The sequence below is a fragment of the Achroia grisella genome, unplaced genomic scaffold, assembly GCF_030625045.1.
Source record: "Achroia grisella isolate CSIRO2021 unplaced genomic scaffold, CSIRO_AGI_Agris_v1 utg544, whole genome shotgun sequence".
Classification (NCBI taxonomy): domain Eukaryota; kingdom Metazoa; phylum Arthropoda; class Insecta; order Lepidoptera; family Pyralidae; genus Achroia; species Achroia grisella.
The window spans coordinates 1,640,710-1,665,595 of NW_026712929.1; the positions used below are offsets into that span (position 1 = coordinate 1,640,710).

Genomic DNA, 24,886 nt, shown 5'->3' on the forward strand with positions numbered 1-24,886 from the left:
CTAGCAATGTACCATGCTAGGTTGACCTCCACGCGGTTCCCCCTGGAAACCATCGTGATAAATTCCTGTTGAATTTATCACAGTGGGCTAACTGACCTGACCTCATGTTCATCTTATCATCCTCTACCAATGCCCCGCCAGCGTAAACCGTTAGCGCAGGCGAGGACCATTCCTTTATCATCCCTTAAAAAAAATCATCTTATCTGTGACCATACACCATTGCCATTACAAAAAAACCCGTTATATGTAGAAGAAAGGGATTGTTAATAGATAACGTCAGGTTTACCTCCACGCGGTTTCATCTGGAAACAATCGCGATAAATTCCTCGTGGATTGGCAAATATTACATATGGTAGAGGATTATATATATTATTCGTACAGAATATTTAATAAACTCTGTATTTCATCGATTGCTTTAATATCGTATATTATAGGTACAATGGTCCTTGGTATATAACCTTTTGCCATAGTTTTTTTGGAGATACTTTTTAATACTGCTGTTGTATGAATTTTTTGTGTAAAAAGTTCTTGATCATATAATTACTATGTTTTGTTATGTTTTATTATATATACATCTAACAATGCACAAATTTTCAACTGCTTTTTAGGAGAAATAATTTCAAGGTTGGCAACACCGAACGAAACCTTTAATTTGATTTGTTTTCATCTTTTTTCACATTTTTGTCTTATGGTTTAAATAAAATTCTTGTCATAATTATCAAATAAATAATTAATGAATTAGTTACCTGCCTTGATTACCTGTTACAATATGGCAAAACAACAAGGTAGAGTTTATTTAGGATACGAGGAAGAAACAATTGGAGAGAAAAATCAAACCTTACTCAATTACACAGTCAACAAAATCGGCGGATTACCCGTATGTAATTAATTTGGTTTAGTATTAAATGAAAAGATAAGTGCAACTCTGCTATACTCTAAAAAAATTACTACTTTTATTTGCAGAATTGGCCTCCATTATCTAACTTGCACTTTTCTACTAAGTGCCCTTTATGTGGATTAAACAGATTATTGATCGTACAATGTTATGCTCCACTTGAAAATTCCATATATCACCGCACAATATACATATTTGCATGTATTAGCCCCAACTGTTGGATCCAGTCTGAAAGGTAATTTTAATAATAATAATAATATTTATTACAAATATAATTATATATAGTATTAACCAAGTGATAGAGGGTGGAAGGGGATTGTTAGTAATGTGGATTGATAACCCCATCGCTAGCAATGTACCATGTCAGGTCGACCTCCACGCGGTTCCCCCTGGAAACCATCGTGTTAAATTCCTGGTGAATCTGTCACAATGGGCTAACTGACCTGACCTCATGCTCATCTTATCATCCTCCACTGGTGCCCCGCCAGCGTAAACCGTTAGCGCAGGAGGGTGCACCATTCCATTATCATCCACAAAAAAAAAACCAAGTGATAGAGAAGTGTCAGATTGAACTCCATGCAGTTCTCCCTGGAAATTATTGTAATAATTTCTGGTGAATTTAGCACAATGCACTAACTGACCTGACCTACCTACAATTGAGATGGGATTGTTTTAGTAGTTTCAAGTTGACTTTTTTTATGAAACATAAGTAAATGAATAAATACATAATTACAGTTTTAATTTTGTCTGTGCTAACACATAAAAAATATTTTTTGTAGACTGTAAAACTTCTTTAAGTATATGGTATTATTATAGTTGTATATTGAAGGAAATTTAGATGCATTTTTTTATCAGACACATATATTTGTTTTAAAAATAACAATACATTTTTAACAATATAAAGCACTATGAAATGAGAAACTCACTGTTTTTTGTGAACTATGTGATCTAAATTTAAAATATTTTATTGTAATATCTAAAAAACGTATATAATTTTGTATTAATCTATTATTGAATGATTTTAAAGTAGCAAAAATACATGTATTTAGAATTATTAGGTTGTTCGGAAAGTAATTTTGTTTATTCATGACAGAGGATTTATTCGTATTTTTGCACTCAACTTCACACTTAAGCTGTATAATTTTTATATGGTTTGAGAGCTTATATACAACACACAAGCAGTATTTTGCTAGTTTACTGCAAGGCTGTTGTGTGTGTATGGAGAAGGTGTGTTAACAGTACATCTGTTAATTCTATGCTAAATTTTGATGTAGCTTTTGGTAATAAAGACGCGATACACTGAACCGGCGAATAACAACACTTATAATAACATCCCAGGCCTTTCAAGTGGTCATAAACTGTTTAATTTTAAATATGGATCTCCAGTGCACCAACCAAAAATAAGAATTAATTGATATTTTTCTCACACAGGCCTTGCTATATGACCTCTGAAACCATATAAAAATTATATGGCTTAAGTGTGAACTGGGTGCAAAAAAATACAACTAAATCCTCTGCCAGGAAAAAACTAAATTACTTTCCGAACAACCTAATAATATTAGACATTTAGACTATTAAAAATGGGTAATACTATTAAATAAGATTAATAAATAAATCATTACTGAGACCATTACAACAGATTTTTATTAAAGTTATATATATATATATATAATTACTATAAATAAAATATATAAAGATCTAAAATTATAACAACAATAATAAACGCAATTGTAAGTAATATATATTTTTTTAATAACAGCTGGCTATGTGTCCGAAGTCAAATTCAAGAGACTGTACCAACAGAATCCAGTACAATTGTGGTTATGCCGAATGTAGACACAAATCTTTCTTGGTGTAATGGTGCTGATGAGTGGGATGAAAATGATAATGGAGATACAGCTAATGGCAATGTTATGAATGTTGATAATGCACAAAGTCCAAGTAATGCATTACAGAGGTAAAACTAATTTTATTATCTAATTCTATCTTTTTTATTTGTTACCTTATATAAATATAGTAAAAAATGTGTGGTGGAATAGGATGATTACCTTTAATATCCTGGATCACAAAAGGCTATCAAGGAAGGCATTAATATATCAAGACTTCTCTGGCCCAATTGTTAGACAATAAAAAGTTATTATCTGGATAATTATACATTACAAATCATATTATGGAATAGTATACACAAATCAAATCTTTGTAAAATAATATTCCTTAGTAATGTATAATTATATATTAATTATTAAATTTCCAATAATTTATCTGAAGAATCTTGTTGCAGACAATCAGATGAAGATGAGGAAAGCAATTCGTTTGAATTAGAATCTGTGGAACAAGCTTTTGGCAACCTTCAGATGTTTGATGCACACAATGCAAACATGTCACCTGTTCAAGGTACATTTTAGATTCATTTAGAGTATTGCAAGCTTCTATATGTATAGTCCCAATCTCAATATCTAGTCCAATATAGTTAATACTGAGAATATCAGAGTCAGTCTTTTTTTAATTTAGGCACAATCTGATCAAACTCTTTATAAATTCTAATGATTATATTTAATGTCATATAATAAAAATGTATGTACATGACGAAATATCTTAAGCTGTTTAATATCTAATCTGTCTGGTCAAGTTATGTCTAAAATATATATGTTGCTTGTCAACAAACATTACTTTTCTTATTTTATAATGCTAATAATATTTTGTAAAAACTCAAAAGTTTAATAAACATACTGTAGGAGCTGTGGGTGCTATTGGTGCCCCAGTAGCAGCGGCTGAACTGGAAGGAGGAGATGAGCCTGGATTAGTCACAGTGGATACACCTACAGCACCCAACAATGATGTTGAAGCTCTTTTACACCAAGTAAGAATTTCACAACATAAACATTATATTAGTTGAAACCAATAATGATGTAATAAATCATGTGCCAAGCCGCCTGGACGCGCGAGCCAGTAGTAGGCTAAAATCTTAACTAGGTAGTCATGATGAAAAATTATTAAAACATATTTCAGACAGCTGAACTTCCAACCGATTTAAGAAACAAACTCATGTGTGGGCCATTACAATTTATACCTAAATATATTTTTGTAGAAGAAGAATGGAAATCAACTGCTAATAATGATGACAAAGTGAATGAATTACTGAACAAATATAGAAGGGAAAATGGTAAGCAGTAGAAGTGAACTTTTACAATTTATTTAATTATCTAAACTATTACCACAATGAGGGTGTCTTTTCTCTTTTTAAGCATTACTAATCCTAAGTGGCGACCATATGCTCAACATTTTCTTTTTTTTTATCATGTACATTTTTTCATTAAGCTATTTAGTCTAAATTATAGTAATAATGTTGAAGAACATTTAAAGTAATTGTATATTGTTATAGAAATAGAAGCTTGCAGTGGTGATCATGTGGGTGGCGGTGGTGGTGGACCTGAAGATGAACCATACGAAGAAACAACTCCTTTACATGGAGACCGAATGTTTCATACATTTATAACTCGCTTGCAAACTAATCCTGGCCAAATACTTAGGTAAGAAATGAGATGAGAAAATAGATATACTAAGTATTAGTAGTAATCCAGACTAAGTGTATCCAGATTATGATTATTTGTTTACTTCCAAACCAGTGCAGTTTGGAAGTAAACAAATAGTCATAGTCATATGCTCTTAATGCTGGGAATTGCCTAAACCGTGTATTTTAATATAGATTAATTATCGAAACTGTTGCACACATTAGTTATTTCTCCTAAGATATAATGCCATTCAATATGGTTGAATATAATGTTTGTAACCATCCATTTATAAATTTTGGTGTACAAACTAATTTTGAGTTGAATGATTAAATAATAAGTTAATACAAGAAAATATATTTTTTTTATATTTTTGATCACAGATATACCCGAGATGAACCTCCTTTGTTAGGTGCCCCATTGCCAAGTACAGCAAGCACTCCAGAGTCGCCGTGTGTGCCCACCCTCTGTCTCCGCTGCGGCTCCAGACTTATATGCGAACTTCAGCTTGTACCACAATTTGCCGAAACATTACGTTTGCATCCAAATAATGTTTATTTGTCTCACTTACACTTCTTATCTGTTCTGATTTTCACATGCTCACAGAGTTGTTGGCACCAGTCTGATACACTTGTAAAGGAAACCGTTATATTCCAACCGGAAGTTGTATGAGTTCAAAATTAATTGATGCTTGCATTATTTAACTGTAATAATTATTTTGCATAGGTCACTTGCACATTTGTAGGACTGACATTGAGTCGAGCTTTGTGCTTAGGACAAATAATAACTTCTTTATCTTAAGAATATTATTCTGCTCTATTATTGATGTTTTTTATTCTATAACCATTATTACACCAGATACCTAGGCATGTTAGGTACCATCATTATACAAAAGCATCTATATACTTTAGTTATATTTTTGAAATAAAATATGCTGATCTATTCTTAAATTAGATGTTTCGTCTGTGATTCTAAGTCGTTATTTTATTTTTAATGTAAATAGGGAAGTTAATTTATTAAGTTCAATTTACATAATATTTATTTAATATATTCATTCCGACAAATCGGCAAACGTAGTTTACGTCAAACGTAAAAAAGACAGTAGAAGTGAAATATGTAGTATTAGATCATTCATTTAAATAAAAATTCTAATAGTGTACCTTTATTGATAATATAATTTTAATTCCAATGTCATTACTTGGTAAAGTGTTGGTTTCCTATTGTAATTACCATCCATGCTTATGGTATTTAGATCATAATCTCCTTATTGTCAAATCGTCTAGAATAGATTTAGTGTTGAGAATTTGCCACTCTCAATTAATAACTGTGATTATTCTAATTAATATATAGTGCCGATCCACAACATTGTTATGTAAGTGAATATAACACATTCAAAATATATTAATACAACTATATCATAAATTGTACTACCATCGTGTTTATTTTGGTTATTTATACTTATAATACAATTCCATAGAAACACTTGTTTTTTTTACATCAGTTCATTCCTTCATTAGCAAATTGATTTGGTATATGATCTTTAAGAAATAATAAATGAATACTTAACAGAGGGAAGGATTAATAGTCCACTCATTCATGGATTACATATTATTTATTAGGAATTCAATTATAAGAGATAAGAGAAATTTTATGGCAACGGGGAAGTAAGTTTCCTTGAGAATTGGGGTATTGATGAGAGATAACAGACAAAAAAGTAAAATTAAAAAAATTGTACTAGCCGATGAAAAGTGATCTTACCATACCATATAGTATTAATAACATTAAAATATTGTTTAATTTTATAGTTTTTGAATTTCATTATTCATATTTTTTTATTTGGACTACTCTAATGTTGGCCGTAGCTTGCCTTTACAGCTTTCCTTTTATAGATGATAATGGAATGGTGCACCTGCCTGCGCTAACGATTTACACTGGCGGGGCACCAGTCGAGGATGATAAGATGAACATGTAATGGGGTCATGAGACCACATTAGTAACAATCCCCTACTACCCCTGGGAAGGGGAGTGTTAGTAATGTGGACTCATGACCCCATTACTAGCAATGTACCACGTCAGGTTGACCACCACGCGGTTCCCCCTGGAAACCATCGTTATAGATTCCTGGTGAATTTGTCACGATGGGCTAACTGACCTGACTTCATGTTCATCTTATCATCCTCCACTGGTGCCCCGCCAGCGTAAACCATTAGCGCAGGCTGGTTCTCCATTCCATTATCATCCATAAAAAAAATACCCCAATTTGTTGTAGTTCAAATTTTGCAGATATCGCAATGTTATTGCGATAAGACCTTGTCTAACACCTTAAGAACATAAGTCAAAATGTGTCGAATCTATAGGGTCAAGTTACGATCACGATCTTATATATTCTTATGTGACTACTCAAAATTTTTACTTAAGCAGTGCCTAGAAGTACTCCTAGTTAGGTTTAAAAATATATATATACCAGGTACGGTAATGTATATTTCATACTGTAATCTTTGTGGTGTGTACCATATTATTGACTGCCTCTATATTCCTTATACTTTATGAAAAATTGACGTTATAATACAATACTGCCCTCTACAAAATATCTGTTACAAATAATAAATGATTCTAATTTATTTATAATAATAGGTGTCATTGAATCATCATTATATTTAATAGATACTAGAAAACTTTGCTATTATTAGATTTCTTTACACAGTTCAAACGTTCATTGTTAAGATTATTTGTACCATAGTGACTTACTACAGTAACCATAAAATAGTACAATGACTTTGTAGTAGTAATTCGATTATGATATGGTAACCCAGTTCACGGACGAGAATCGGCTTGAAATTTTCATGCCAGTGTTACATTATCGTGAATTTAATAGTTGCAGTAACCCTTGGCAGTAACTAAAGGTTGCGTTTGATCAATTTTTCACGTGGTGTTTTAACAATTATTAAAAACATTCATAATCATCATGTCTGGAGAAACACCAGTCCCACCTCCGGTCTTATGGGCTCAACGCAAAGAAGACGTATTACTAACATTTAGCGTCGAGTCTAAAGATCCGAATATTAAAATAGAAAAGGACTCCGTTTATTTTAAAGGTGTCAACGTGCCTGACAATAAAGTACATGAGGTAACTATACCATTATACGAAACTGTGATCCCAGAATATAGCGCCTACGTAAATAAAGGCAGATGTATAGAAATGGTGCTTCGTAAAGAGAAGAAAGATGCGCCGTACTGGCCTAATTTAACGAAGGATAAGAAGAAACCGCATTACCTTAAAATAGACTTCAATAAGTGGAGAGATGAAGACGACGAGGAAGAAGAAGGCGGCGGCGGTAATGGATATGATATAGAGGAAATGTTGCGGTCAATGGGTGGCGGAGCAGGCGCCGGTGATAAGCCGGACAAACCATCCTTCGACGATTTGGAAAGTGATTCAGACGACGAGAATTTACCTGATCTTGAATAAATATAGTAGTGATAATGCTTATATTTAAATAAAACAGTACATTATGTATTTTAAGATTTTTACAGTTATAATAAAATCAATTGTGAAAATGAAGTGTAGATTGATAATTTTTACTTTCTAGTTATGTCCTGTTGCTAGCTTTAAATTAGATACAAAATATTGTACAATATTATTCTAGAAAATTCATGATAGAATTTCAGTCTCCGTTTCAACAGTGAGATTTCACTATTCACTTTTATCACCAGGTTTCATTAAAAGATCACTAAAGGAATAATTATTTGAAGGGAAACTCAAAATAAACAATATTAAAAACTATTTAGCTAAGTGCACAATCATAGGTAAATATCCTCATATACCCTTACTCTGCAATTACCCTGCAATGAACTACTACTGTAATAGTTATCAGGGATGATATGATCAATGTGCAAAGTTTTTTGTATATATGAATATTTATAAATTTCCATGTAATATTTAATATATTTTTTTTATTGTTACAGTACAACAGAAAAAAATATGTGACATAATCGTCATGAATCCAATATCCACATGTGTCTTTATATATACAATAAATTTTACTGGTTTACACAATAATGATTTCTATTTCGATGGAAAACATAAACAATATAAATTATTATCCCTTCAGTGAGTGGGAAATAGTGCCAACCATTGGAATATACTAGTCAGGTCCATCTCCATGTGGTGTCCCTTAATGAAATTAATCTTGGACTTCATTCTCATCCTATCATCATCTACAGGTGCACCCTGTTAGGGTGGATATCCCTAACCCTAACTATATTAGCTCGGATACAATTAATAATTACTCTAGCTACTCAATTTGTCAATTAGTAGTTAGAATATATATACAAAAATTGTGTAATGTTATTCATTATTCTTAAATATCTGAACAATTTTAATGACAATATACGCTTGCAAATTCGCAACTGTTCAATCTACTTACTGTTCTCATTTGTGGACTGGATCACATAATAGACAAGGTGGTTTCACATAGTTGTAGTATTATGGGCCATCTATTTTACAGGGATATCAACTAAAGCATTGTATGAGTACCTCTACAACAGTGAGTGCTGAATATACCTATGTAATTCCCTATCGACCTATGTGTTCAGATCAGGTAATTTCAAATTAATCGTTATCTCGCAGGGAATACGCGGGACATACCGATAATAAATGATGACACACCTTTATGATACGGATATAAATATTGTCGCCTGTACTATACCGATTTGACGGCCGCGGTGGTCTAGCGGTTTAGCACCGCCTTACTATAATGGTTGTGGGTTCGATTCCTTGCTTGATACAAACATTTATATCCATAAGTATGATTGTTTTTATCTTTTCGGTGCTTCCTATGTAGTATATAATAATAATAATTATATATTATTACTATTATTATTATATTACTATATAATTTTTAAAACAAGTATTTCTCTTAGTTTAATATCCATAATACAAGCTTTGCTTTAGTTAGATAGTGCTGTGTGTGTGAATTATTCTTTGTTATTATTAATGAAAAGTTGTTAACCGCTACTTCTGTCTGCATTTTTTAGATATAGGTATATACCCTTACGTTACTTTTACCCTTACTTTTAGATATAGATATATCGTCACGTCAAATTTTACACAGACACTAAGCTATAGTCGTGAAAGATACCAAATAAACGGACATACACATACTGTACAAAGTAATGAATGCTAAAGTAAATAACATGATTAAGTAGGTACTTATCTATGCATAAATGCATAAATAAAATTGGAGTGTATGTTTGTAATATTGAAATAATCGTTTTTTACTACATTCATAAATATAAATAAATGTTATTTTGGTGTATGTACCGTACATACACCAAAATAACATTTATTATAATTTTTGTCTATCCGTCTGTTTGTACCGGCTAATCTCAGAAATGCGCTGGACCTATTTTGACAGGACTTTTATTGGCAGGTAGCTGATGTAATAAAAAGTAACTTCGGCTACCTTTATTTTAGAAAAATAAAGTGAGACTCCATGCGGACGAAGTCGCGTGTACAGCTAGTTAAGAAAATGTAAATTATTATTTATAACCATTTTATTTACTTTTTTCTGTAAGTGCAACAGTCACACTAAATAAATGAAATTGTTGACCATGTCGTCTTATATTTAAAGTTAATGTCATACAATATATGAGTCTGTTAAGACTTTCACATTTCAATATGTATGAAGCACCTTGGCCTGGGGAAAACAAAGGTGCACCATAACTTTGACAATCGAACATAAAATATGAGGCGTCCGATTTACCAAAGGCCAGATTTTTAGTAGGACTAGTCAATATTCCAAGAGAATTCTTTTCAAAAAAGTAAACTAATGCCTTGCTCAAATTAAACCGATCGGGAAAAATGTTGTATATGAATCCAAATACTATTTTATCAAATTTTACCGTAAATGAATAAGGAAACATTTCATCAAACTTAGTATCCAAGTCTGTTATACCAATTTCATAGTTAGGACTGTTACCAATTTTATTCAAACACTTTCTGTGATACTTGTCTCCGTTTGTAACAATACCGTCTAACAAACTACCAGTCCAGGCACTGAGCTTACAAGCTTTAGTCATGACAATTGCTATTACGCTGGTGGATAAATATTGTTTACCTCTATGATTCTCATCAAATATTTTATCCAATGGATGCATTGATCCCCAAAGTGAATAAAGATCTCCAGGAAATTCGATATCCCAGTCTTTCCACATCGTTCTAGGCGTTTTTCTCTCAAATCCTAAATCATTAACAAAATTCATACGAGACCAAGGTATTGACTCTACATTTAGCCAATACATTTTTTCATCTATTATTGGACGAACTCTACGGCGTTTTAAATATGGCAAGTTTGGATTGTCCTCAGGTTTGAACAATGGACTGAGTCTATAGTTTAATGCTGAATGCCGAGGAGCCGGCTTTACAGAAGTCAATTCAAAGGTGTAAAATTCTGGATTGTCAACTGATTTTCCTGAAATAACTTTCCCTATTCGACGTGTTAAAGCTTCCATAGATCTGTACAGTGTCCATGTTGCGACAGCGCTCGCTTTTTTCGACTCGACAACTTTATTATTATCAAAGTATTCTATTGCATCTGTTTTGGATTGAGGTTCTTCGCTTGGAGGTGGATAGGGATCAAAAAGATGATAATAACCATCCGTTTGACATATGACCATACTACATTGCGGAAATCTAATGATAATGTAACGTAGTCTTCTCAAAACTGCCTTCAAGTATTGTTCTATTCTCTTTTCCGGATTCTCGTTAACCACAATGATTTTCTTTATATTTATATTTATGAATTTTCCATCAAGTATAATATTTTTAATCACTCTTTTTTCACAAACATTAAGATTAGTTGCTTTTTCATATATTTCAAGACCCTTTTCAATACACATATCCACCATAATATGATCCCAGGTTCGGATAGGGTGCATCGCAGCCATTAACATTGCTATTAAACTGACGAAATGACATGATTTTATATCGGAATTTGGTTTCCTGTCTTTCAAAGAAGTTGTCCCTTCGATTCTGTAACTTCCTTCAACTTGTTGATACCCAATACTGGCCTGACTTTTGAGCTCTAACGAGTCTATTGAACTTTTCTTTTCAGAGTCTTTTCCCGATGACACAATTGAAGGTCTGGACTTTTTGGATTTCGGCAAACCGGTATTGTAGTCGTAATCTTCAGGAAGTTTCATGCGAGGCTCTGTTAGCAGTCTACGTACTAAAATTCGACTCAGAATAAACTGTTGATCTTCTGTACGTCCATCTTTATTATATAAAACTCTGGAAAATATAATAACAATGAAGTATGCGTATATATATATATATATATATATATATATATATATATATATATATATATATATATATATAGGTATATATATTATATTTTAACGAAATTGTGCATTTATGAACTTAACAAACTTTAATTCGACATTATGTACTTTTAACCGAACGATAAATAGGTCTCTATTATCGTTCTTTATTATACTGAATAAAATGGCAAAAAGAATCACTCTTAGATTCATAAAAGAATGTTATCATACCTATATATAGTAATTAGTGTTATCTCTACATTTTTGATTAGGCGAAACATTTATGTGATTAAGTTCTTACCAGTACAATTAATGAATCTTATAAGTACCTGCTAACCAGATCATGCAATGTAGAGAACCTGAGAAAACAGGCTTTTCCTTTATTATTTTCATCTCTTATACCCATGGGATTGCAGGAACTACCGTCATATAAATAATATAGGCCATTTCTTTTAAAAAACGCGCAACTATAGTTGGACGTAGTGATCATGCCTCTATCGTACTTTAAGAAATATTTACGTGATAGCGCATTTTCTAGCTGCCATGTCGCCCCCTCCCCAACTACATCAATGTTAGCTTGATACGCCTAGTAAAAAATAGAATACAACGGTACAACTGAACTATATCATTTTTGTTTAAATTAACCTATAATGATGTATCTAATGGATTATAACGGATTGGTGCACCCGCCTACGCTAACGGTTTACGCTGGCGGCGCACCCGTGGAGGATGATGTGATGAAGATGAGGTCAGGTCAGTTAGCATATAGTGACAAATACACCAGGAATTTATCATGATGATGTCTAGAGGGAACCGCGTGGAGGTCTGACAAGATACATCACAAACAATGGTGCTAATAGTGCACATTACTAACAATCCCCTTCCCCTTCCCCTATACTGATGTCCTATAAAGTCCAATCGACTCTGATTTTTCGTTCTAGAGTATTTGAATATAGTTTATGGGAATTTATACAAACCAATAGACCATTACAATAATCAACAAATAAGTTCTAAAAATGTAGGTACAACAATTCAAAGATAGTTCCTGCTTCATTTTCAGGTCTATTGCAATATGCGATTTTCCTTATCTTAATTTTATATTATTTCATATGTAGGTATATTAGTCTGTGAGTTATTTATAATATGGGCCTGAATAATAAATAAATAAATATAATGAAATATTCGAAATTCTAGTGACAATGAAAAACTGTTAAAAATGGAGAAAGTCGATTACGAAAGTTTGCGATTACCTGATGTCCAATAGCAATTTTCGGTATTACATGAACGGGTGCCACCTGAAATTTCTCTAACTTATTTGTGTGTAACTTTTTAGCTGTATCGACTACAAAATTGACGATTCCACTAGTCCAAGTATTGATAGAATATTTATAGGACGTAACTATAGCCATAATTGCACAAAACGGCAAAATATCAACAGCATTGGTATCGGTAATAGCTGATAAACCTCTAACTATTTGCGACTTATCAGGTAAATCTTTGAAATTGCTCGGTTTCAAAAGTTCTTCAGAAGGGGAACCTTCCAATTCCGTTTCTGCTAAAGGGGGTGTCGTTTTTTTTCGTAACTGTCGCAATTTAAATCGATAACACGCGTCTTCAGAAAGGAGTATTTGACGATCAACATGGACCGGTTGCATAGTTTGTACTTCATCCTCGGCCATTTGTATAGGAGCAAGCTAAAATAATAAATTTATACATAATTTTATACTAATTATAATATGCAGATATGTTGGGATGTCTCGCTATTAATTGGAATAGTAAACATACCAGCACTTCAGGTTCAGGCTGTGGTGATGGTGGCGGAGGCGGCAGTGGAGGCGGAAGCTCTTCAGCTTTCCTACGCGCCTCTTCCTCTGCCTTTCTTCGCTCTTCTTCTTCTTTCTTTCTTTTTGTTGTATCCTCATCTTCTTCCTCTTCGCCTTCTTCTTCCTCCTTTTAAAAACAACATTTGTATTCATGAATATGATTGTTTGTATCGGTCTGGGTGTTTACTATGTATAATTTACAAAAAAAATCATATAATTTGTCTAATACCCATAACACAAGTAGATGTTATAATGGACAATGCATACCTACTCATCTAATTGGTTTACATATTGTAGTAAGTTAAACGATTTTTTTATGAAACAGGTAATCTATTTGAGGCGATCAATAAAATTAGGACATAAATTTAATATTAATTTTTAAACATAAATTACGCAGTTACTTATTACAAAATAGTGTATATTTATATAATGAAATACTACTAATTTTAGGTATTACCTCATAGTATATATATAATAATAATACCTACGGTGTGTATGTGCCTACACAGTCCGATATTTGACATAGTCCTCGGAACTGATTACCAGCAAGACAGTGATATGAAAAATAATCCTATCCCTGGACAATTCACACAGCTCTATGTACCTATGTAGTCCCAAGCTAAGCAGAACTTGTGTTATGTATGTAAAAGTATTAAGCAACTCATAGAAATATTTAATTTTTCACGTCCGTAGTAGGTGTACGTAGGAAACACTCAGATCAAAACAAACAATCATGCTCATGAATAGATACAAATATCTGTGCCGTGCTAGTAATTGAACCCGCATCTTCGGAAGCAAGGCGGAGCGATCTAAACCGCTAGACTACAGAGGCCGTCAATATTTAGTAAACAGTTACATACCTCTTCTTCTCCGCCTTCGGGAGGCTAAAAATAATATAATATTTTATATAAATTAAATAGAAAGTCTTTTATATAGTTAGAAAATTTAATACAAGCACCGTAATAGCAAATAAATAAATTTGTATTTGAGTAATAAAAGAATGGTTCAGTATGAAAGGAATGTAGACATATGTATTATAATTTACTATGTAGGTAGAAGAAATATGAGGAAAAAATTAAAACACCTCACCCGCACTCCATATACCCTGTTACTTTTAGTTTTATCCAATTGTTAAAGAAAGCCGCTATTTTGTATTAGGTTAGCTAAAACAAAATAGCAGCTTTCTTATATTCGTATCTAGTATCGCGAGATGAATTCGAGTAAATAATAAATTATTTAAATTAAATGTAAACAATAAATGATTAAATTTATTGTTTACATTTAAGATTAAAATACGAGTAGTATCTTATGTTTTAATCTAGGATATGATCTATCTGTGTACCATAGGTATATCATTCGAATTTATCCAGTAATATTCTTCACATCCCTTCAAATTAATGTAAAGAAATCGTTGTCAGTAAAAAAGCGGAATACAATGCTGATGGGACCCTTATGGATGATGGTTTATGCATGAGCAGTACCATAAACATGACAATATTTGTGACGCCCCTTGAAAAACTTGACTTGAGGCCTTGAAACCTTGCTTCCATTGCCACCTTTCAAATGTAACCGCTTACATAACAAGCTGCCGGTTGCAGAAATAAAAGTACCTAACATAGAAAAAGAGAGAGATAAAATAAAGATTTTGAATTAACAATGAACTTACTGGTAGCATTGGTGGTGTAGGTGGCGGTGTTGGTTCTGGATCAGGATCTGGTTCAGGTGGTTCGTTGGTCTTATCGCGAGGCTTGGGCCACGGTGGTACAACTTGCGTTACAGAAACGGTTGGCGAATCCAAATTCACTAAATGAAACACTGGTCTTTAAAATCAGTAAGTACCGTCAACTTTCCGTTTGTTCCCATACTTCGCCTTATTTCTTTATACACTTATATATCCTAATTTTTAATGAAACGAGTACAGACTAATGTTGTTTATTTTTAAATTTATCACTATTATTTATATTTATAACTAGCTGTTCCTGGGACTTCGTCCGCGTGGAATTTAACTTTATTTGTCTAAAATAAAAGTAGCCTAAGTTACTACTTATTACATCAGCTACCTGCCAATAAAAGTCCCGTCAAAATCGTTCCAGCCATTTCAGAGATTAGCCGGAACAATCAGACAGACAGACAGACAAAAATTGTAAAGACTGTTATTTTGGTGTATGTACCGTATTTATATTCATATGGATGTAAGTAAGTAAAAAACGGTTATTTCAATATTACAAACAGACACTCCAATTTTATTTATATGTATAGATTCAAGATTAGGACTTAGGTATATCAAGATTTTTATAAAACTTACTAATAAATAAATGCGTTAAGCAAACAGAAATAGTATTTTTGAAAATAAATTAGTACTTAGTTGTAAAATTTACTTATAAAAGTATGTTTTGCTTTAGGAACTACTGACAGGTAATCCTAGGTTTTATCCATAGTTTCTAATAAATTAACTTTGCCTATTTTATTAAAAAATATATAAATCCATTAATGGTCTATTTTAATTAATATATAAGGTAAATCCTCTTTAAATATATTTACAAGATATTATTTACACTCGGTATGGAATTCTGTAAAATAAATCATATTTATGGAAAATCTGCACTATGAAGGAACTTAGGAAAAAAGGCAATTTAAAACATCCAGAAGAAATTAATTTCGCCTAGATATTTTAAGTACCTTAAAATATATGTAGGTACCTACCTACCCACAAAAGTTTGGCTGAAATTTTCGAAACTATGATGAATTCAAGGAATAACGTAATAGAGGGAATAATGATGTAGTGGATATATTTTTTTACTGTAGTAGTATACAAAATTACGCAATGATATAGGAATGGAAAATAATTATTTTATCTATAACTCACCAACTCTCTCTTCTAATGGTTCTGGGCACACTTTTTTATATCGCAATGGTATTGGCGGAATATAGTCTTCCTGTATACTATCGACCAATGAAATTATATCGCCCATTTTTTCTTCATCTACCTGTGGCTATTTTATTTGAATTATTAACATTAAATATATACAGATATAGTATACTTTGATCTATAAAAAAATACTTACTACAGCTGGTTTAAAATCTATATTGTCTGCCGGTAAAATTTCGTGAATTACTTCTTTTCCATCACCTTGAGCTTGATTCAAAGATAGTCCCTTCCTTTTTGATATCGCTTTTGCACCAGGTAATTGTTCATCACTAAGAGTACAAACAATTTGCATCTGAAAATGTCACAAATCACAATATTGACTCAATCCGTAAGAGCAACACATCAGTTTCAGTGATTAAGACAGAACATCATTTTACGGTATATGCCTGTGTATAACATGTAATTCATTATGACAACTTTATTTAAAAATACCATATTTATATTATTGTAAATTCATTGTATTGAGCAAAAATATTACAAAAAAAATATACAATATAGACATAATTTTTATGCATACTTTCGGTTGTCTCTTCTTAAGTTTTAATACTTTAAAGGCGTGAATATGAAACTGTGTTGTTGCTGCTAAGTAATCCCAATTTTTTGTAAAAACAGACGCCATGGTTTCAGTATTTAAAAGCATCAAACAACACGCTCTGCCTGTTTTAACAGAGCGTAAACCATCATTAGTGCGAGGATAAGGATCGAATAAATAAAACATGTCCTTCTGCCTCCAAATTGCAAGTGAGTAATTATTAAATTGTAATATACCACTATTGTACTCATGACTAAAAAAATCTTCAAGACCTGTTTTGATATTAAGTAGACATTCTTTCGTCGTAAAAAGTTGACCTTTAACTCTTTCTCTATAAATTATAATCTCGCATGCATAAGGCCCCATTATAATTTCGTTGGGAATGTTATCAATTGTTAAATCAATCATTACTTTAGGGTGTGAACAATCAACAAAAAGTTTGTTCCCCAGGCGCAGTACTTTATCTAAAGTCTTAGAGAACCAAGTATTTGGCGGAGATATTTTCGCATAAGTTATTGCTACAATAGCTATTGCCAATGCTTGTCGATATTTCGCATCCTCAAAACATTTATCACCGAAATGCATATTAGCATTAACAATAGCACAATTTTCATTTAGAATCCTGTAACCCATCATGGCTTTCTCAGCTTGAGTAAGTTCTTTATCAGATTCAAAATCTTCATCACATTTCTCGTCAAACATTTTCAATACTTTTACTGCAGCTAGGACAAACTTTTGGTCTTCTAACACACTGCGAGCTAAGAGAACCTCTGCAACTGATACTAAATCTTTTACATTAATAATTGCAGAATAGCCATTTGAGAAATTAGAATAGGCACTTGAGTCTCTACCAGCTGGATCAAAAATGTAATAACAAATTCTGTCTTTCCAAATTACAACTTTCAGCACTCTGAAAATATTAATATAACGTTTAATTATCGATGGTATATTAATTAAGTATATGAAATATAATAAGGTAATCAATATTTATTGTTAAATACCGTGTTAATAGAATTCCTGCCCGATTATTTTTGAAGAAAACTTTTAATCCTCTGCATAAGTTATAAACTGTAGGATCCAAGGACATGGCGTAACCAACGATATCAGGCTCACCTAACAAAACTTGCATTCTTTTCCCATTTAATATCAATGTTTGTTTTTTGCCAAAAGGCAGGACTTCGCAAATACCTTGAACTGCCGAATGATCATGTACCTTTTCTAAGCACTGCAAATACCTGCAAAATAAGTTTATTATTCTGTACATGCCTACAATAGCGAGCTATTTTAACAATCCCTATAAAATAAGTGTCGTTCGTTAAATATATATTTTAATGGTATTTTACTGTATTTCGGTAAATAAACGTCATTGTTTAAAAATATATATAATAATATTATAACATACCATTGGTCTCCTGCATCAATTAAATTGTCAACAAGCTTCATGGTCCACTGTTTAGGATGATAGTGAAATGCTAAACAGTATGCCATTACACTCATTGTAAGAGCCTGTCTACCCTTCGACCGCCCACCTGTAAATAGCATTTTTGTAATGGTAACTGCTACTGAGATACATGCGCTTATATAATATTCTAAATTATTTATACTTACTAAATTTAGCATCATACATGTTAAATGATCCTGTTAATATTCCATAATGTATTTCAGGTTTTCTTTCTTTCGTACACGGCAATACAGTCAAAGAATGTGTTTGTAACGTACCCCTTTTCAAATTTGCTGGTATTCTGACCTACGAATATATCAAATAAAGCAATAAACACAGGGCTGATCATCTACTGGCCTCCTAAATATGCAGTCATGATGTGTGCACCCTGTTCACCACAACAAAAACAATAACAATGTATTTAGCACGATTTTACAAAACTACCAATAGTCATCTGTGTTTTTTTAATTTAAATTAGGTTTAATACGATACGCGAATAATATCTACCTAATTAATAGGACCAATACAAAGGAGAATAAAAAACAAATACAAAATCAATCGACTATTGCTAAACTGATATCAATAGATGACTCGATCATAAGCGAATTAGAGCCTTGCTGGAGTGCTGGTTTGAAGGTAAGTAATATTCCAAGTCGGCCATATGTTCTGTCATTTTGTGTTGCGACTGACACATAATTAGGTATATTTATGTGACCGAAATTTTTGGTTTTAGGAAGGTATAGGTATATTTTGTATTGTTGTAATATGTATGATATAAATAAATTATTAATACACTTACATGTTCTGGTTTTGGTATCTCATCAAGACCACAGATGGACTCGTCGTCTTTAATGTGTTTCTGCGTTCCTCTAGCTCGTGGCTTGCCATCGGTTACCTCTCCGAAGATCGTATATGGAAAATCGGAACGTGATCTGGTTAACAATGCTACTCGTATTATCTTACTTTCATTCACTTAATTCAGATTTGTGTAAGTAACCTACTAAGCAAAACTAAAAATAAATTCTTATTAAATTACCTTTTAATTTTGCGGCCAATATGTTTCTTTCTCATCGCTGCATACTTTCTGCAAATTGTGGGTTGTACTTTAAGAAAATTTAATTAACTCATTCTAATCTACCCTATTGGCATTAATAATTACTTACCGACTACACTTTTTTCTCGTACATGTTTTTCTATAACAAATTCTGTAAAAATTAAATTAATTAATCGGTGCATGTCTAGGGTACCTAAGATATTTTATTTTATGTCATTTTAGTAGTGTAATAATTAGTATTTTAAGAGCGTCGTGTCCCTAAATTTACTACTAAATTAGACTCCAAATCATAATAACGATAATCTATACATATACATAAAATTGGAGTGTCTGTTTCTAATATTAAAATAACCAGTTTTAATACATGCATATGAATATAAATACGATACATACACCAAAATATTTTTTACCATTTTTGTTTGTCTGTCTGTTTGTTCCGGCTAGTCTCTGAAATGGCAGAACCCTATTTTGACGGGACTTTTTTTGGCAGGTAGCTGATGTAATAAGAAGTAACTAGTCTACTTTTATTTTAGAAAAATAAAGTTAATTTCCACGAGGATGAGGTAATACAGCTAGCGCGTCGAGTACAGCTAGTAATATTATAAAAATACGAGACATTACTTCCATATTATGCTCTAACTAATACAGTAGAAAACTTACCCTCCTTTATGACAAGGCTTCCTTTTTTTATTAGGAGATCTGTAATAATTAACGAATTAATTATTAGACGTAAAATTTTAACGTGCGTTTGTATATGACATATAATAAAAATGTTTAACCTGGGTAAGCTTCTAGATCCTGGAGCATGCATGACATCGGGAACGAATTCGTTATCTCTATTAATAACAATACCACTGTGAGGTTTAAACAACCTGAAATATTACAAAATTTATAAATTAGTAACAACTAAAATAATAGCTGTAATAGGTAATTGCTGTATGTAACTATATTAATCGAACAATAAAAATGTTGTACATATAGGTACTATATGTATATACGCAAAAACGATGAAGGAAACGTATAGTTAGAAAAAAACGGAACTAAACAGGACTGTTCTAAATTAAAATCTTACTCGTAAACAGATTTTGGCGGTATTGGAGGCCTAATTTCTCCAGGTTTAACTGTTGCGCGTTGAGCTTCGATAACCTCACCACTGGTTTTCGGACTTGCCACCTGCAAATATCATTTTATGATTAGTAAATAAGTATATATTGGTGCTTGAATTATTATCAATATTTTCTTTTGTTTTAGTTTGTTATAAACGAAAATATGATATAAACGAAGCAACCTCTTCCTCCGTTATGTTTAGAGACTGTATATAATCCTCAAAAACAGTAGGTGGTACATGACAAGGCAGAATTTGTTGCAAATGGTTCTTCAACGCTAAAAGAAACTCTGGTTTAGATAGTCCGTCTACCTTAGTGACTTACCCCTAGTCCCCAATTTCGAGTGAAACCAACTTTGGCAGGGGGCGAAGTGGTAGCTTCGTACTGTACTAAAATTGGTTTCGCTACCTACACTTCAGATACCTTTATTTATTTACAAAAGAATGGTGTATAAGTATTTCTATTACTTGTTTAGTAACATTAACGCAAGCGCTGCTTAGATTTGGAATTGATGGCACTGTGTAAATTGTCTTGAATTATTGTTACTAATAATATAAAGATTTCGAAGCAAAAATCAAAAGCGCTTTTGATATACACGAAACGATTTAATAAGTTAGTCAAAGCGCCCTCCACCTCTGCTTCGATATTGCCCCATTTTATTATTAAATATACGTTTAAGATTGTTTTTTACTCTTTAACAGTTTCCTCCTTTCCTACAAATGAACACATTGCTTTTAAAATTAAATATTTACATTTAATATAGATTTGTCGGAAGCGGTGTGCTTTATGACTGGAACTGGTGTGGGCAGCAAAATATCTCCTGGTAAAAGATCAAAGTAGCGAACTTTCTTCTTGAATTTCTCTCTTTTCTTGCCAGTTCTCAATATACCGTTTGTCTCTTCCTCTTCTGACGTCAACTCGAAGTCGAATTCACCGAAGCTTCGCCTACAATTAGTAGGTAAGAATAAATAATGTCTAATTATGTATGCCTGATGGTAGGTAAGCAGCAAACCTCGCCACTATACCTACATGAAAAGTACCATTAAGTTTCCATGTGATGCCTGTGATACCACACTTTCTGCAGGGCTAAGATATTATGACTGTAATTTCATCCACGCATACCACTTTGTACAAAGTCTACCTTAGAGTCCATCAATATATCTATAGATATACAAGTATATAAAACAGATACTAACCCAGCATTTCTATCTGTTCTTAACGGTTCCACATCGCAATGCCGAATGTACCTCAATCTATAAAATATAATAAAGGGTTCAATTTTAAAGACCTACACTAACAAATACCTAGGACTATGAGTTACTGCTTATAAGTTTATCTATAGTAATAACTACTCAAAGCTAATATCCAGTAATAGTTACCTAACATAACTACTCGTAGGTACATCAATGCTCACCAAGAATTAATGGCAAGGAACGTCAAAAAATAGCCATCCAATAGGAGCCAGCATTAGATAGGTATATCGTTCTATTAGAAACTCGTTCCGTTCTCAATAAAAACTGGCAAGAATATTATTTTACCTACCTACTACCTGAACCTAGCTAGAAATTAAATTGATTTATTGTAACACGTCTAAACTTAGAATTGTAAGTACCTACCTTTTTGATAAACTTTTCTGCTAGCATACATGACATAGTTATATTTTAAAAAAATACATAGATATATAATGACGCCCCAGTTTACACTAACCGTAAAGGGGACTTATAATACATACATGCATAAAGTGAGATTATCTAGTCCTTGCTAGGAAAATTATGATCGGGATTCCATCCATTAAGAATTAATAATGATTTCCAGTGGAGTCTGCATGGATATCAACCTAACATTATACATTGCTAGCAATGGAAACTACAGTCCCCATTACTGATAATTGCTTCATATCGTTATAACCCTCCATACATCTACAACATTCACAATTCAAACCTTGTGTGCATCGACGGGACCATAGGCACGCAGGTGTCTATATAATGACGTGGTTTAAATGGCTTAGTTTTGAATTTGGGACGCCTCGATCTTCTAGTTTTTCGTGTACCTGTAAAATTTGATGCAGGCTGTACTACAATTCATGTAGGTAAATACCATAACGATGTCAAACCAGACTTCTTGTAAACTTAGATAACTGGGTCAGGTTGGATGCCTTGAGGGAAGCAGGCCCCCCATGATATGGCCTCGAATGTGTGCGCGTGTATCCACACACCTCTACAAAAGAGGAGGGCGAAATAGGTCGCCCTAATCTCAGCAAGATTGGTCCTGCCCCATAACACCTACAGGACGTGTCTGGAGATGGAATACACATAGGAAACCCCCAGTTCAGCATAGACGCTTGCAGGTACATAGTGTGGTTTTTAGAGGGTAAAAATCCCATACACCACCACGCCATCCCTCCGACGCGGTGACGGTACACAAGTTAAAAAAAAGGCATAGTTATGTTACCGTGCCATTCCAAATTTTATATCAAAATACTTACCAAAACATGTTTTAAAAACATTTATGAATATGTGTGCAAGTATTTAATGTGCCCGAGGAAACGATAATAGACAATAAATACTAACTTTCGGCTTCGTATGTTAGGGCTTCAACAATGTCCGTAACATTTTTGCAATCCGTAACTTTCGCATGCTTACAAAATTCTTGTAAACCAGGAGGGCATTTGCAAGGGCTAAAAATAAATTGTTGTATTTATAAACACAGGTAAGAGAATATTATTAATACTACATTGATATAGATAATTTGATTTTTGGCGCCTAAATTTGTACCTACATAAATAAGACATCAAAACAAGGTTTCATACTAACGATTTTTTATTCATTGTGAAGCTTATCACACTTTTATTATATTATTTTACAATATTTATTATGTTATATTCTAGTACTATAAATTTCGATTACTTTTTGACAACGAATATTTACTGTCACTTTCATATTCAGAATCCAAGCTAAAGATTGATTTCATGATCGAGATGGTACAGGACAAAAATTAAGTACAGGCTATAACAATTACTAAAGCAAACTGCAGTAACTATATAGTCCTTAGGTAATAAAAGTGTTTTAATTAAAATGGTTATTTGCTGTACAGTCTAAAGATACCAATTTATTTAATCATATCTTTGTATATAGCGAAATCTGTCTCAACCTTTCATAATGGTACAGTATAGGTACACACTGGAAAGTAATGAAACTACACTGTGATTAAATATCGAAAATATATGTTATACCTACATATACTAGCACCTTTCAATTTATTAATTTCCATTATATACCTGCCTAAATGAAATGCCGGGCATTTAAATTTCATTATTACTCGTGCTGGCAGCCATATTTGTTACAATATTTTAACCTAGTATATAGAGATATTTAGAAAGGAAGTAAATAACGCGATGACTGTGAACAGGGATGAATGGAAGGGAAAAACATATTACGCCGACCCCAAATAAATGGGATAAAGAAGAAGGAGATGATGATGATAGAGATATTTAGAATATTCATTCATTTCCATTATATCTATACCAAAACTCTAAAATATTAAATGTAGATTACAAAGCAAGTATTATAGTTTAGCAACAGAAATAGAGGAGGCAGAGGTACTACAAATAGAGATGGGCAGTGGAAAAAACCCAAAGGGAATATACCAGGAAGGAGAATACAAGGGAATATTTCCCATTTGGGAAAAAACCGGGTATTCATGTGGGAAAAACCCAATAGACGGGTATTTTCATTATTTAACGTAATTATCAAGATCTTAAAAAAAATCTTTTTTTTTTAATTATTAGTACAAATGCAACGAAAAATAGTACTAGTCTTCTTGTTTTATCATAAGATTTTTTCTGCGCATTATGATGGAATGTTACTTAATTGCAGAAAGAACTTCTATTGAAACTTTTAAATAACTTTGACCAAAAAAAACAACGAGAGATACTAACAATTATTTATTCCAAAAGTGTTTTTCTATTATTCTATTATTTATAGAGATATTTTTAAATATTCGAAAGAATACTTTGGGGAAGGGGGGTAAACGTTACAGCATGGAGTAGTATATATAATATAACGTATTTATTGAATTATGACAATAAACAACGTTAGATTAGCTCTAACTAGTAGTAATAGTACTTAAATAGTACGTACTATTTGATATATATATGTATCTACAATTCTACACATTTATCTAGGTGTTACATATGCTAAAAATCCCATCTCTAACTACAAATAACTTTGTAAAAGTCTACCTCAGGACATCAAAATTGCAGGACGGCGATAGTC

General features: G+C 32.5%; 3 protein-coding genes across 4 annotated transcripts; 2 read left to right on the forward strand and 1 right to left on the reverse strand.

Annotated features, from left to right (window-relative positions):
* The first annotated feature begins 621 nt into the window (after positions 1–621).
* Positions 622–5,886, forward strand: LOC131847926 (programmed cell death protein 2-like). Its single transcript, XM_059197647.1, has 8 exons — positions 622–877; positions 964–1,130; positions 2,655–2,852; positions 3,177–3,289; positions 3,631–3,755; positions 3,905–4,058; positions 4,278–4,425; positions 4,788–5,886. Exons 1-8 carry the CDS (start codon positions 770–772, stop codon positions 5,074–5,076), a joined length of 1,302 nt encoding a protein of 433 aa, XP_059053630.1. The 5' UTR covers positions 622–769; the 3' UTR covers positions 5,077–5,886.
* A 1,414-nt stretch (positions 5,887–7,300) lies between these two features.
* On the forward strand, positions 7,301–7,966 carry LOC131847929 (uncharacterized protein CG16817-like). Its single transcript, XM_059197650.1, has one exon. It carries the CDS (start codon positions 7,370–7,372, stop codon positions 7,871–7,873), a length of 504 nt encoding a protein of 167 aa, XP_059053633.1. The 5' UTR covers positions 7,301–7,369; the 3' UTR covers positions 7,874–7,966.
* Positions 7,967–9,937: 1,971 nt separating this feature from the next.
* LOC131847886 (uncharacterized) lies at positions 9,938–23,514 on the reverse strand. Of its 2 annotated transcripts, XM_059197575.1 has the most exons (23): positions 23,426–23,514; positions 23,183–23,289; positions 22,554–22,662; positions 21,809–21,865; positions 21,365–21,557; positions 20,579–20,679; positions 20,286–20,378; positions 20,167–20,205; positions 19,616–19,657; positions 19,489–19,536; positions 19,252–19,384; positions 18,620–18,758; positions 18,414–18,540; positions 18,013–18,246; positions 16,997–17,921; positions 16,616–16,771; positions 16,417–16,543; positions 15,217–15,353; positions 14,411–14,434; positions 13,513–13,677; positions 12,978–13,421; positions 12,057–12,313; positions 9,938–11,695 (listed from the first exon to the last, which is right to left on the reverse strand). In XM_059197575.1, the coding sequence occupies exons 1-23, from the start codon at positions 23,437–23,439 to the stop codon at positions 9,961–9,963; spliced, it is 5,406 nt and encodes a 1,801-aa protein (XP_059053558.1). In that variant the 5' UTR covers positions 23,440–23,514; the 3' UTR covers positions 9,938–9,960. The 2 variants fall into 2 exon arrangements, with proteins under 2 accessions (XP_059053558.1, XP_059053560.1); XM_059197577.1 differs by lacking the exon at positions 14,411–14,434.
* Positions 23,515–24,886: the final 1,372 nt, after the last annotated feature.

Bases quoted from the DNA above. Each gene is read 5' to 3' on its own strand.
- LOC131847926 (XM_059197647.1), top strand. From the start codon at position 770: ATGGCAAAACAACAAGGTAGAGTTTATTTAGGATACGAGGAAGAAACA. The intron at 878-963 runs GTATGTAATTAA...TTTTATTTGCAG, and splicing joins ACAAAATCGGCGGATTACCC to AATTGGCCTCCATTATCTAA. The intron at 4,059-4,277 runs GTAAGCAGTAGA...ATATTGTTATAG, and splicing joins CAAATATAGAAGGGAAAATG to AAATAGAAGCTTGCAGTGGT.
- LOC131847929 (XM_059197650.1), top strand. From the start codon at position 7,370: ATGTCTGGAGAAACACCAGTCCCACCTCCGGTCTTATGGGCTCAACGC.
- LOC131847886 (XM_059197575.1), bottom strand. The intron at 15,354-16,416 runs GTGAGTTATAGA...TGTTTCATTTAG, and splicing joins ACCATTAGAAGAGAGAGTTG to TGAATTTGGATTCGCCAACC. The intron at 12,314-12,977 runs GTAATCGCAAAC...ATTTTTTACTAG, and splicing joins AAATTGCTATTGGACATCAG to GCGTATCAAGCTAACATTGA.